Source organism: Durio zibethinus, chromosome 2, assembly GCF_047325235.1.
Source record: "Durio zibethinus cultivar Kanyao isolate XHJ-2024 chromosome 2, ASM4732523v1, whole genome shotgun sequence".
In the NCBI taxonomy this organism is placed as follows: domain Eukaryota; kingdom Viridiplantae; phylum Streptophyta; class Magnoliopsida; order Malvales; family Malvaceae; genus Durio; species Durio zibethinus.
The window spans coordinates 39,039,998-39,053,059 of record NC_143163.1 but is presented as its reverse complement, the minus strand read 5'-3'; the positions used below and the strand labels follow the sequence as shown (position 1 = coordinate 39,053,059).

Below are 13,062 nucleotides of genomic sequence, written 5' to 3'. Positions count from 1 at the left end.
TTTGCCTCAGTGCTATCCAAATCTTTTCACAATCAGTTGTGTATAGAAGGTGTGGTGTGGTAAGATTGAAATTATGTATAGTTTTGTCACTTATGGTAAGGAGCTTCAAAGAAACCTTCAAATTCTATGTCATTATCAATGAATCATAATTGTTATCTTCATCTATATTTTGGCTATCATTTTATGTGAATTGCCCCACCAAAGAAAATTCAACATTAATGGTCTACATCACACATCTATCATATTCATATAATAATATAACATGTATATATGCAGAATAAACCTTTTTATCGACTATATATATAGAATAATTTATGGAATGATCTTCAAAATTTTTCAATTCCATTAAGCCATGATAATAAAATAATTGACATGAATGATAATGAATACCCACTTGGGCCACTTCAGATTTTTCAGTCAGACCGGACCAATCATTTTGAGAATGAAGAAGTGCAGTTCAATCTATAGAGTACCTTGTCCATTGCATTCTCCACCGTCAGAGACACAGCACAAAATGGGGCATTAAGGAAAAGAGAAGTATGACTCAAAGCTTAGGCCATATATCTAACGCCATGACCCCAGGAAAGGATAGCAAACTTAGTTCTTGGTGGTGGGTGTCAACCTTGGAAAACTCTTGGCGTCAAAATATTTCTCCACCAGCATTCTCAGGCCGCATGTTCCATTCAACCATCGGCATGAATCCATTTTGCCTATCAGAAACAGCTAATCCTGCAGCAACCGTACTAGTGTTTTCGCTCAAAGGACTGCAATTATAATAGATAATAGCAAAAGTGAGAGAAAAATGAAGGCATAATTCCACAGTCAACTGAGCAATTAGATGACAAGTTATTGCTTTTGGGTCAAATAACTTGCCAACAAGTTAAACCTCACCTCACCTTGGAAGAGCTGGAAAATGAAATTTTGAGTAAAAAAGAAATGGCTACTGAGACAATTTTTAATACCATATTTGCTTTCACAATGTCTTAAATGACAAAAGGACCATGAAATGGTGTCTCTTTCTTTTCCTGTAGAAAAAGAACAGCAGTGTAGCTCTGACTCTTAATTTATCAAGATGGGCTCATATGCAGTTATCAGAACATTTTTTCCCAACTTCCTTAAGACGTTGTTCGCAAGATAGACCTGCAAGGATATTCGTCAAGAAACCACTAAGCAATTTAAAACAACTCAATGAAAACAATGAAAACTGAAAACACAATAAAATTACCTTGATAATATTTTACGCTTCTCTTCCTTGACATTCCTTAGAAACAGCCTATGCATGAATAAGAAAATTAATTATAGAAGGTATTAAAAGATATGAGAGAAAGATGGAGGACAGGAGAAGGAGAGGGGAGAGTTCAATGAAATTGTCGAATTTATGAAGCAGTTGTATGGAAACCATCTTCAACATGCTGTTGATCTTTATATAAAAACTGGTGTTGAAAGCAAAATTTACCATCCAACTAGTAAATGATTTAAAAGCACATCTTTATACTTTCAGAAAATTTTTTTCCGCATATAAGCACACCAAAATGTAAGCAAAGTTGGTCTTGCTGCCTTAGGGAGAAAGAAGGAAGGAAGAAACAGAGTAAATCTGGAACTGAATAGCCAACCCAACAATTGGTTTTCTAACCAAGTATCAAGCACATAGCTCAGCCCAAGCTTCCAAAGTTCCACAACCACATCCCCAGAAAATTCAAAAAGAGGAAAATTTAAGGGAGAATTTACAACCAAGGCACATATTACAATCCCAGCCAGTCTATGTTGCAACCATTTATTGTCATAAAATTACACCCCAAAAACAATAAAGCAAAACTTCCCGTTCCATTCAAACCAAGGGAAATCACGTCTAATCTAGGGGCAGATCAATCAGACTGAAAAGCTCAGGACATTGAAGATAAAGGACGAGCACTCCTGATATTGACCATTCATACACTCCTTCCAAAATCTCAGGTTCCTCTTTTTAAATTAACTCAACACAAGACAAATTCTAAACCAACAGAGCTATGACCTTGCTAAATTATCTAATCCTACAATCTCAGTCCAAATATAATGCACTTTAATTTACAGAACAAAAACAATGATCACAACATGCAGTAAGACTACTTAATGTTACCCAGTATCAGATATGCATATGCATCTCCTCCTTTTCAACTTAAGAAACACCTAACTATAGGAGAACTTGAGCCACATCTAAAATCATAAAATTGGTCCAAAGAGGTGGGTTAAAAAAATTTTCAACCTCAATTTTAGCTTTTAGTACAAGTACATGCATAAACATACCAGTACATACAAAGGACACATAGTTAGCATTTACTTCAGTAAGCCTCATACTTCATTTGCCTTTCAAAGGAAAAATCATAAATTGATATTTCAATGAGAAAAGTCCTACATATATAAAATAACAGTACACAGAGAATATACGATCTGACATTATCTGGCAGAAATGAAAGGTTAACAAACCTAGCATATAACATAAGACGGTAGAATGCTTGCTAAAACGAAGAAACATTAGGACTCATAGAAGAGCACCATGTGATCACATAATGTTTGTTAAGGAAGGGATCTATATAGGCGGCAGAAAATTGAAAGATGAAACTAGTAAGAATGAAATTCTAGTTACATGTCTTGTATATGACTCGTACCATTTGGCCAACTGCAGTTGTAACAACAGCTGGAATGTTTCTGTAACATAATCCAGGGGCCTCGACCACTGCTGACTGCTCAAGCAGCTGAAACATATAGCGAAAAAGAAAATGTTATATCTATAACCATATCAAGTCTCAAATGGTGGTCAAGTTTAGAAACAATGTTCTGGATGTTTTAAACATCAATGGGACATTGTTAAATATAAAGACGATCATGCCAATGCATAAAGAGCAGTAGTCCTAATTATCTAAGAGCATGTAGAGCTTATAGTTCTTATTTGGGATGAAAAGCCCCCTAAATTATAGTGAATGTGCCACGTGCTAACTGAACTTTAAAAATATTTAATATAGTACTTGAATTATGAATCTTTAACTAATTTGGTATTTAGAAAGTTGTTTGTCCACTGCATGTCATTATTTGGAGTTAACCATGTTAAGGGTAAGTACCATATTAATGGACAGATTTATAATTCAAATACCACATTAAAGATTTTTAAAATCCAAATATCTCATTACACTTTTTCACATTGCACTTAATAATTTAGAAGCCATTGATAACATCAACCCTTCTTATTTTATTAATGCTATAGCCGTAAAGGCAAAACCAAACATTTTCTTTTGTGGGGTATACCTCAGAGTTTAAGAGCAAATAAAAAGAGAAATAGAAACAGGAATTAAAAGTGTAATAAGTGTTCGGAGCCATAGGAGCATAAAGGTAAACCAAACCAAGCAGCACACTACTGGATACCACATCAAAGTTCGAGGGTAATTATCTGCATGTTTATGTCATAAACCAACACTTTCTATTTTTCGTAATATAAGATTTCTCAAAGGATAAGCCATGTGAAGCTGTAAAATCAAAATAAACATAGAACCAACTTTACTAGCAAGTATTTTGAGGAAGCTAATTCAAATACATAATTGCTTTAAATTACTCTTGTCCTTTCAATATAAGGACAATTACGATAAAGTATATACAATACAATGCCATAAATAAAGCATGAAGATTACCGTGAATCCTTCACCGTCTTGTTCGATGGCAAGGTCTTGAAGAAACCAGACAGCACTCTCATCATCTCCAACTTCATGCTTGCAATCTAATACCTCAAAGATCAAGCTCCCATCACGTGCATGGTCCACAAAGACCTCCTTTAATTCCAAAAAAAAAAAAAATTCAAAATAAAGAGTACCCAAAAACAGAAAATGGCAAACTAACCTGATGATCCGGAACTTGCCTGATGTCACTAACATCCTACAACAACGTACAACGTTAAACACGAGGGGATTAGTTACAGTTGAGATTGCCCTACCAAACAAAGGCTTTTCAGATGATAAATCTGCCGACGAAAGAGAAGAATCTAGTATTTCCTTGGGGGATTTTGTACAAGGCGCGGTTTCTGTAAGGTGTTCTTGTAAGGATGCGTTTTAAATCACTTCATCTCTGATTTGGAAAAAAAAAAAAGAAAAAAAAACTGATAACCGGTTAGGGGTAGAAGGGGAATTTGGATTAGAACGGCTAGTCCGAAGGACTGAACGACGTCGGTTGATGGGAGATAGAGTTACAGAAATTGGAAAGACAAAAATAATGAAATTTGCCATTTTTTGGAAAGCGTTTTTTCTTGCACAAGAAAAAAAAAAAAAGAAAGCTTTTAGAGAGTTCATCTCCTCCCAAACGGCATCCAAAAACTAACCGAAAAGGGCGAAATCTTCTTAACCCTTCCCTCTTCCTTTCTTTATATTTATTTAATTTTTTAAAAAGTAATTTTCATCCCAAACATAATAAAAAAAATAGTCTTTAATTCATAACTATATATATATATACATATCTAATTATCTGTTGTTTCATTTTAATTTCATCCAAAATTAATTTCATTTTTCATTTTAGGCCCTGCCGTTCAAATCTTTCTTTTTCTTTATATTTTTAATCTTTCCATTTTCAAAACCTAATCCCGCGCCATCGTCCGTACGCGAAATTTATCGGTCAATCGCTCGTCTCCGCCTAATACAAAGTTCTTTTTTTTAAAAAACCGGACGGTTTTATAGATCGTTTTAATTTTTGTTTGGTCCTTTGTTTTCTTTTTTTGGATTCGGTCTGTTTTCGGGCGGGTTTTCTTTTGATTCGGATTGCGGATTTGACGTTAAAAAGAAAGGCAAGAAGGAAAATGAGTAATCAAAAGAAAAGGAATTTCCAGATAGAAGCATTCAAGCACCGGGTCGTGGTGGATCCGAAATATGCAGACAAGACTTGGAACATTCTTGAACATGCAATCCATGAGATTTACAATCACAATGCTAGTGGCCTCAGTTTTGAAGAGCTTTACAGGTTTCTGCTTCTTTTATTTTCAATTAATTTATAATAATTCCACTACGTGATTGTTTCTTGCCGCCTAATATGTTATGTTATTTTCAATTAGGGTTTTGTGTTTCAATGATTTAAAACTATGAACAGTCTCATCCGTGATCCCTTAGATTGTATTGATTTTGGATACTATTTAGGTTATGAAGATGTTGAAAATGCTTTTTAAACATGACTGGTAATCAGCTTGGAGAGATTTAATTGAATTATTCTCATGGTGGTTTAGTAACTTAGATGTTGGGAACAATTGACTTGTCCGCGCATGATCTTAGTGCGGTTTAGTGTTTTTCTATTGGGCAGTTTTGGCATATTTGACTATTAAGGTGGATTGTATTTATGCCGGTGTGATTGGCTGGAAATATCGGTTGGTTTCTGGTATTAGATTCCGTAAATTATAAAAAGTTAAAATTGTTTATCTGTATTATTCTTATAGGTTATGGTAACAGTGATTCGGATTTTGTTTTTTAAGAGGGATCATTAAAAGAGCTACCGAGGCAGTTTTGTATGCAGTAGTAGTTGATGTTGATCATATAGTTGCACTTGCATCCAGTTTTCTGATTACTTTTGAACTAAGCACGTTGTTGTGTATGTTCAAGATTATCGTATGTTTATTATATATTATGCCAGAGAAAAGTTTCCTGGTATTTCAAATAGTTGCATCAATTCTTCTGCTGGATACATGGATTTCATTTTTGCCAGCAATGGCTTCATTTGATTGCATTGGTGCTTATGTTATAGAACAATCATGTTACAAATGAAGAGTGACAACAGACTAGAAATTGGAGCATTTCTTCATTAGAAAGAGGGAAAGTTAACATGGAATCAGATCTTTGAAACTCCAAACATCAATCCTCTCCAAAAATAAAATAAAAAGCTTAACAGATGAGGGAAAGGAAAAAAGATTCTTTTAGTGTTTGGGATGAATAGCGATGACATAGAAGCTGAAAAGGTTTTATATAAATTTGTTATTGATATGAATTTTGGTTAGAAAGCATCTTATTAGAGTCTTTTCTTTGTGCATCTTTCTGCCTTTCCTCAGCAAGCGACAAAAGTTTTTATGTCTCTGAAACCCTAGACCCTTTATCTTAATTATGGACGGGAATCAGTTTCTTTGTTGGAAAGAAAATAAAAGAAAAGAAGATTCTTATCCTGCTTGTGGTGAAAGCAATAAAATGGTTTTATTATAAATTCACTATTGATATGGAATTTCGAGTAGTAACTGGTTGAGTCTTTCTTTGATATATATGCTTCTTTCTTCCTTGCCTTCGCTAGCAAGCAAATGATATTTGAATTTATTAATTTTTTTTCCTTTCATTGTTTGCTTTTGGATAATCGCATTTAGCCTTTACCATGTTGTGTGCTTAAAGTATTTCACCAAGTCATAATACAAAACGAGTTCAGGGTCAGTTCAGTTATTGTCATTTCACTTGCCCATAGTTGTCTCTTCATAAAGTAAGTTTGCATCTATGTGTAAAATCTTAAAATTTTGTTATGTGCTTGCAACAGATCTCTCTTTGCCATTTCTCCTGACTAAATTTCACATGAGCTGATCAAAGTTTAGATCTTGTCCTTATGATATTGGCTTTGTGACATGAATTCAGGCATGCATACGATATGGTTTTGAACAAATTTGGTGAAAAGCTGTACTCTGGACTTGTTACAACTATGACTGCACACCTCAAAGAAATATCAAAATCTATTGAGGCTGCTCAAGGTGATTTGTTTCTTGAAGAGCTGAACAGGAAATGGAATGACCACAACAAGGCATTGCAAATGATTCGAGACATATTGATGTACATGGACAGGACTTATATCCCAAATACCCATAAAACCCCTGTTCACGAGCTGGGACTCAACTTGTGGAGGGACAATATTATACATTCCAGCAAAATACAGTCAAGGCTTCTGATCACGCTTCTTGAACTAGTACATAGAGAGCGAAGTGGTGAAGTTATAGACCGGGGCTTGATGAGGAATATAATGAAGATGCTTATGGATTTGGGTTCTTCTGTTTACCAGGAGGACTTTGAGAAGCCATTTCTAGAGGTTTCTGCTGAGTTTTATAAGGGCGAATCTCAGAAATTTATTGAGTGCTGTGACTGTGGGGACTGTCTGAAGAAAGTTGAGATACGTCTAAATGAAGAAATTGAGAGAGTTACCCATTACTTGGATGTCAAGAGTGAAGCCAAGATAACTAATGTGGTGGAGAAGGAGATGATTGCTAACCACATGATGAGACTAGTCCACATGGAGAACTCTGGTTTGGTAAATATGCTTCTTGATGACAAATATGAAGACTTGGGTAGAATGTACAGTTTATTTAGAAGAGTTCCTAATGGTCTGTCAACGATACGAGATGTGATGACTTCTCACCTCAGAGAAAGAGGTAAACAGCTGGTTACTGATGCAGAAAGGTTGAAAGATCCTGTGGAATTTGTTCAGCGGCTCTTGGATGAAAAAGACAAATATGATAATATCATTAGCCGAGCATTCAGCAATGACAAGACATTCCAAAATGCTCTGAACTCCTCTTTTGAATATTTCATTAATTTGAATCCCCGTTCTCCTGAATTCATTTCCTTGTTTGTGGATGACAAGCTTCGAAAAGGTTTGAAAGGAGTCAGTGAGGAGGATGTGGAGATAATTCTTGACAAAGTTATGATGCTGTTCCGCTACCTGCAGGAGAAGGATGTGTTTGAAAAGTACTACAAACAGCACTTAGCTAAGCGGCTTTTGACAGGCAAAACCGTATCTGATGATGCAGAGAGAAGTCTGATAATCAAGCTTAAGACCGAATGTGGATATCAATTTACTTCGAAATTAGAAGGCATGTTTACGGACATGAAGACCTCCCAGGACACAATGCAAGGGTTTTATGCATGCCATCCTGATCTAACTGATGGCCCTACCCTAGTTGTTCTGGTTCTAACAACAGGGTCTTGGCCCACTCAGCCTAGTATTACTTGCAACCTGCCTGCTGAAATGTCAGCACTATGTGAGAAGTTTCGCTCATATTATCTTGGAACCCACACTGGTCGGAGGTTGTCCTGGCAAACTAACATGGGGACAGCAGATATAAAAGCAATTTTCGGGAAGGGTCAGAAGCATGAGTTGAATGTTTCAACTTACCAAATGTGTGTGTTGATGCTTTTTAACAATGCCGATAGGCTTAGCTACAAGGAGATTGAACAAGCCACTGAGATTCCTGCTTCAGACTTGAAAAGGTGCTTGCAGTCAATGGCATGTGTGAAGGAAAAGAATGTTCTTAGGAAAGAACCTATGAGTAAAGACATTGGTGAGGATGATGCATTTTTTGTCAATGATAAGTTCACAAGCAAATTCTACAAAGTGAAGATTGGAACTGTGGTTGCACAGAAGGAATCGGAACCTGAAAAGCAGGAGACCCGACAAAGAGTGGAGGAGGACAGGAAGCCGCAGATTGAAGCTGCTATAGTTAGGATCATGAAATCAAGGAGGGTGCTGGATCACAACAATTTAATAGCTGAGGTTACAAAGCAGTTGCAGTCGCGGTTCTTGGCCAATCCAACCGAGATTAAGAAACGGATTGAGTCTCTTATTGAGCGTGAATTCTTGGAAAGGGACGACAATGATAGGAAATCGTATCGGTATCTAGCCTAAAGTCATGGATTCAATAGATCTCATGTTTCCGTTCGGAAGGTTATTGTTGACAAATGAAATTGTACACTAGTTGGTAAGTGAAAATTTGTTTATACATACTATGCAAGCTCCATTTGTTTGAATGGATATCAATTTGTTTCTGCTTTTCCTATTTCATTGCACTGTTTTACATCCTACCGTCGGTTCTGCACCCACCCCAAGGACTGGCCCCTATATATTTGGTAGGTTCGGCCAGCCTTTTGTGAGAAAATCTGTTGCATAATCCCTTGTTATACTACTGGCATTACTAGAGTCGATGAAACTGCAATTTGGCAATTGGTTGCATTTCTTGGCATAATTTCCTGAACAGCTCACCCACTGTGATAATCGTTCAGGTGGCAAAGCACAAATATTTCTATTGCAGTTAAACAAGCAAACATCTCTGAACATAATTTCCGTTCTTCATTCTGCAGTTTACATCTCAACAAAATTTTGGTGTGCTTAACAACCATAAAAGCTAGGATACACGGATCCCAAATTCCAAAATCCATATAACTACAAATCCTTTGACAATAAAGAACTAAGAATCCTTTGACAATATAAAGAGGTCAAATCACCATCCCTTACACTCGCAACAATCATGCAGGTCAAATCAATGGCACCATCAAAGAGGTGCTAAATGTAGAGATGGTCCGCATTGTATCAATGCAAATTATGCAAAGGGGTCTGGCATTCCAATCTAATTTTTATTTTCCATATGAGACCTAAAACATTACAAGCTATGAATCTGAGATGAGGATACACTTCTGTATATCTGCGAATGTCTTTACATCTTTCCCCCACAACCTGCTTTGTTAAGATAAATGGATAGTGTCATCTACACAATCGTAATGGACAAATTAGATATACCACTAAATGAGTGAAAATGTTTTCACTAAATGTTTTGACTCAAAATACATATAGGAAGAAAGTAGAATAGCCATCAGTTTCAAATATGATTATATGAAGCACTTGAATGCAAGTTAAAGTGTGTGATGTTTCATTTTGGTAGCAAACTCAAAGAACACCATGCATCTAAATACACAGAAAGAAACTAGTATTTATACAAGTGGAAAGTAAACTTTACCAGCAGTTGATGCCAACAGCATTGGCTCCCACCTTATCTGCTTTTAGATCATCCCCCACATGTACCACCTTGCCAGCCTCCAAATCAATTTGATCTACAACAATTTCGATTATCTTTTGAGGAATGGTTCGATAAGGGTTTATCTTCATTTTTTTCTTTGGATTATTGATGGGCTTAAAATAAATCATCTTATGTCATAGAAAAATAAAAAGAGTTTGCTTTCGGAACATATGGGAAAGTAGAGAGTCATCTGTTATGTTTTGTGCAAATTGAAGCACCACGCTATGTTTTATGTGTTATTGTATTTAAAGAATTATCATACTTTATCATGCAATTGTAAGGGAAAATAGCAACCAGCTTGACCAATTAAATTAAAAATTCCCAATACTAGCACACCGTGGAGAAACATGGAATTAATCATAGATATTCTATGTGGTTATTACTTTAAATGTTCCTTGATTGTAGATCTTTGCTCCTGAAAAAATATAAAACAGTGAATGCATCCATTATTCCATAACATATGGAACAAGCAAAAACATTGGTAGTGAAACAAATAGCAACTAGATATTTAAGCAGAAGACAGCAAAATATATAACAGTCATCGTTCTCAAGTTTTTAAACAAAAACAATATGTTAACACAAATTGATAACCATGCTAGTCATGAGATGGAAAATTTAGCCAAGCAGGGCATGGTAGTAAATGTATTATCTTTTTGGTACTAGTAAATGTATGATTTACCAATGAGTACGATATTTATCTTTGGTGCTTTAATACAAACCTAAAGCAGCTTTAAATATCCTTGCATCTGGTTTTTCATAACCAACCTCTGACGATATAATTATAGCATCAAACCTGAAAATGGACTACAAATCAAAAGTAAAGTAGAAGTAAAATAGATCATGGTTGAAAGTAGAAGTGGCAAACAAGATGGAGGTATGAAACCAAAGTCTCAATCATCTTTTTCTTTGTATGAGCCATCACATGCTGAGCATAGAGGAACTAAACTAGATATACAAATAAAACATCCATCTCAATTATACCAAAAGATGTATCCCAAGAAGTTTTAAGAGTAAAAAGATATGACCATCGCTAATTAAGGGGAAAAACAAAAGTGGAACGTTTAGTTCTTTCTGATTAAAGTGGCAAACATTTGTAAGGTACCTCATGAATAATTGATATGTTAAAAAAAGTTGCTCAATATTCAGAACCACAAGACAACAGCACCAACAAAGTACTTGATACGTACAGATCTATTACGTTGAGTTCCTTCAATATCTTCTTTAATCGGGTGTCGAAATTGGACACAACAGCCACTTTAACTGTGCCATCACTCACCACATAAGAAATAAATTGGGGGGGAAAAGAGTCTATTCTCACCATTCCATGTTACTATTATTAGTTGTGAAAGAAAAAGAAGAGGAATACTTGATGAATACCTCCAGCATTTTTGATAAGGAATATTGTTTCAGAAGCTCCATCTGGAAGAGACCATGCATCAGCATGTGCATAATGCTGAAAAAGGTAGTAAATGAGACTTAAGATTAAACGATTCAACATAAAATAAACTGATGATCTAATTACTTGCATTTGATACAGTCACTAATTATTAGCAGCTGCTTAAGTTCTTGAAATTCTTTTCATTACTACAGTAGTTTACAATGCTGTCAGACCGAGGAACATGAAAATGGAAAAAAAAAAAAAGTATACCATTACCTCATAGACTTCCTCAAAGTAATTGTCATTGGAACAACCAGTGGCTTCGGCGACAACAAGTTTCCAAAATGGCTTTCCATCCCCCTATCAACAATACAGCAGGAGAAAATAGAGTGGTGTTCAGTAACAGCTTATGAGTAATGATACTCAAGTCTAGAATGTAGCTAGGGAACCTAAGTCTGCCACAAAACATCCAAATTGAATGGACAACAAGGAAAAGGAAAAAAGCTGGGTATTCCCGGAAGAAGCTATCAACAAAAACTCACATGTAATGAATATTGTTACACTTTTCAGTTAATTGATTATCAATAATGCAAAATGAAAGACTCACCACCTTTATAAAGAAATGAATTACAAAAGATAGACTTTTCAGGTCAGTGCCATGTACTAGAATAGCATACATCAGTCATAGTCAATACTTACTGGCAGATGCATGCACGTCCAAGCACATCAAAAACCTCTTTGATCAATACCATGCATTCCATTTAAAGAAAATAGTTTACTAAATTAAATATAGTAAAAGAGAATGGACTATGAAAGTGTGTTTGAACAGTTGATGACAGATTCATTCTCCTTAATAAAATCAAGAATACGAATACAATCACACATCCAGTTCCCAACATTCAGTTGAGACAATAAAAAGAGCAAGAGAGTAAACAAGGGACCTCATAACGGAGCTTCTCAGGCCATGGTGCAGCCAAAGCCCTCTTAAATCCTTGCTTTATTTCAGCTGAATTCACTTTCAGACCTGAAAAAAAAAAAAAAAACCTTGTCAAATTTAAATAGAACTAAACACTAGAAAACCATAATTGACGCGTAAAATCAAGAAATAACGCAAAACCCACATTGAAAAGTCTCTAAATTTAAGAAAAAAAAATTGATAGCTAAAAAGAGACCGTATTTAGCTCCAATGGAAGCGTAAGTTTCTTCTACAGGTTTGGGCAATTGCAAGAGAGTGCCCGCGGCGTCTAACAGCAGCCCATCGTATGCTTTTTTAACGGAATTTCTAACTGCAAAAGATCCCAAATTAAGAAATTTAAATTGGGTTTCAAAAAACAAAACAAAAGGTTTTTGGTTTATTGAAGTATAAAAAGAAAGAGAGAGCACAAAAAACCAGAGTGAATGGACATGGAAGAGCGGCGAAGGGAGCGAAGTGCTCTCAGAAAACCGTTGCTATGGCCGCATTTAGTCAAGCAAGCTTCCATTTTCTGAACCAGACTGCTTTCTTCTATTTGGGCGATTCATACTAGGCCAGGCCTCAACTGTTTTTACGCCATACTTCCTAGTACTACTTTTCTTTTGTTTTTTTCCATTTTAAACCTCCTTGCGCTTAAATTATTTTTTATTTTCTATTATTTTTAAATAAGTATTTAGTAACACTTTTAAAAATTTTAATTTATTTAGGTTAGAAATGTTTTATAGTTTATTTAGTTTTAAATGGAAGCTTCATTGAAAAGACTATAAATTATAACTGCTTACTTTTTCTTTTTAATTTATTTGAAACAGGAGAATTCTATTTCTATTATTGATAACTAAATTTGTTTAAAAGTTAAATTATCCGCTCAAATCCAAAATTTTATTCAAATTTTTAAAAAATTTA

The 13,062-nt window shown here is 35.2% G+C and overlaps 3 protein-coding genes across 12 annotated transcripts; 1 reads left to right on the top strand and 2 right to left on the bottom strand.

Moving 5' to 3' along the window:
* Positions 1 to 271: 271 nt before the first annotated feature.
* Positions 272 to 4,344, bottom strand: LOC111317764 (uncharacterized). Of its 6 annotated transcripts, XR_016334784.1 has the most exons (6): positions 3,884 to 4,344; positions 3,660 to 3,797; positions 2,646 to 2,732; positions 1,226 to 1,273; positions 897 to 1,140; positions 272 to 764 (listed from the first exon to the last, which is right to left on the bottom strand). XR_016334784.1 is itself a non-coding variant. In XM_089756564.1 (5 exons), the coding sequence occupies exons 2-5, from the start codon at positions 3,734 to 3,736 to the stop codon at positions 1,116 to 1,118; spliced, it is 237 nt and encodes a 78-aa protein (XP_089612690.1). In that variant the 5' UTR covers positions 3,737 to 3,765; positions 3,865 to 4,344; the 3' UTR covers positions 272 to 1,115. The 6 variants fall into 6 exon arrangements, 4 of the variants coding, with proteins under 4 accessions (XP_089612690.1, XP_089612686.1, XP_089612678.1 ...); XR_016334778.1 differs by having other exon boundaries at positions 892 to 1,140; positions 3,660 to 4,344; XM_089756564.1 differs by having other exon boundaries at positions 272 to 1,140; positions 3,660 to 3,765; positions 3,865 to 4,344.
* A 140-nt stretch (positions 4,345 to 4,484) lies between these two features.
* LOC111318349 (cullin-3A-like) lies at positions 4,485 to 8,799 on the top strand. Of its 2 annotated transcripts, none has more exons than XM_022921147.2 (2): positions 4,485 to 4,971; positions 6,606 to 8,799. In XM_022921147.2, exons 1-2 carry the CDS (start codon positions 4,811 to 4,813, stop codon positions 8,641 to 8,643), a joined length of 2,199 nt encoding a protein of 732 aa, XP_022776882.2. In that variant the 5' UTR covers positions 4,485 to 4,810; the 3' UTR covers positions 8,644 to 8,799. The 2 variants fall into 2 exon arrangements, with proteins under 2 accessions (XP_022776882.2, XP_089612626.1); XM_089756500.1 differs by having other exon boundaries at positions 6,511 to 8,799.
* A 388-nt stretch (positions 8,800 to 9,187) lies between these two features.
* Positions 9,188 to 12,764, bottom strand: LOC111318352 (Haloacid dehalogenase-like hydrolase (HAD) superfamily protein). 4 transcript variants are annotated; one of them, XM_089756544.1, is made up of 10 exons: positions 12,577 to 12,764; positions 12,359 to 12,472; positions 12,128 to 12,210; positions 11,463 to 11,546; positions 11,186 to 11,261; positions 10,996 to 11,068; positions 10,528 to 10,601; positions 10,192 to 10,223; positions 9,749 to 9,842; positions 9,188 to 9,471 (listed from the first exon to the last, which is right to left on the bottom strand). In XM_089756544.1, the coding sequence occupies exons 1-9, from the start codon at positions 12,665 to 12,667 to the stop codon at positions 9,792 to 9,794; spliced, it is 678 nt and encodes a 225-aa protein (XP_089612670.1). In that variant the 5' UTR covers positions 12,668 to 12,764; the 3' UTR covers positions 9,188 to 9,471; positions 9,749 to 9,791. The 4 variants fall into 4 exon arrangements, with proteins under 4 accessions (XP_089612670.1, XP_089612666.1, XP_089612660.1 ...); XM_089756540.1 differs by having other exon boundaries at positions 9,188 to 9,468; positions 12,577 to 12,763; XM_089756534.1 differs by lacking the exon at positions 10,192 to 10,223 and having other exon boundaries at positions 12,577 to 12,763.
* Between the last annotated feature and the right edge of the window lie 298 nt (positions 12,765 to 13,062).

What these genes read in the sequence shown, in the direction of transcription:
- LOC111317764 (XM_089756564.1), bottom strand. Translation starts at nt 3,736, where the DNA reads ATGAAGTTGGAGATGATGAGAGTGCTGTCTGGTTTCTTCAAGACCTTG. An exon ending in AAGACGGTGAAGGATTCACG is followed by an intron (nt 2,733 to 3,659) that starts GTAATCTTCATG and finishes TATATGTTTCAG; the next exon opens with CTGCTTGAGCAGTCAGCAGT. An exon ending in AAGCGTAAAATATTATCAAG is followed by an intron (nt 1,141 to 1,225) that starts GTAATTTTATTG and finishes ATATCCTTGCAG; the next exon opens with GTCTATCTTGCGAACAACGT.
- LOC111318349 (XM_022921147.2), top strand. Translation starts at nt 4,811, where the DNA reads ATGAGTAATCAAAAGAAAAGGAATTTCCAGATAGAAGCATTCAAGCAC. An exon ending in AGTTTTGAAGAGCTTTACAG is followed by an intron (nt 4,972 to 6,605) that starts GTTTCTGCTTCT and finishes ACATGAATTCAG; the next exon opens with GCATGCATACGATATGGTTT.
- LOC111318352 (XM_089756534.1), bottom strand. Translation starts at nt 12,667, where the DNA reads ATGGAAGCTTGCTTGACTAAATGCGGCCATAGCAACGGTTTTCTGAGA. An exon ending in ACTTTGAGGAAGTCTATGAG is followed by an intron (nt 11,262 to 11,462) that starts GTAATGGTATAC and finishes TACCTTTTTCAG; the next exon opens with CATTATGCACATGCTGATGC. An exon ending in GAACTCAACGTAATAGATCT is followed by an intron (nt 10,602 to 10,995) that starts GTACGTATCAAG and finishes GTCCATTTTCAG; the next exon opens with GTTTGATGCTATAATTATAT.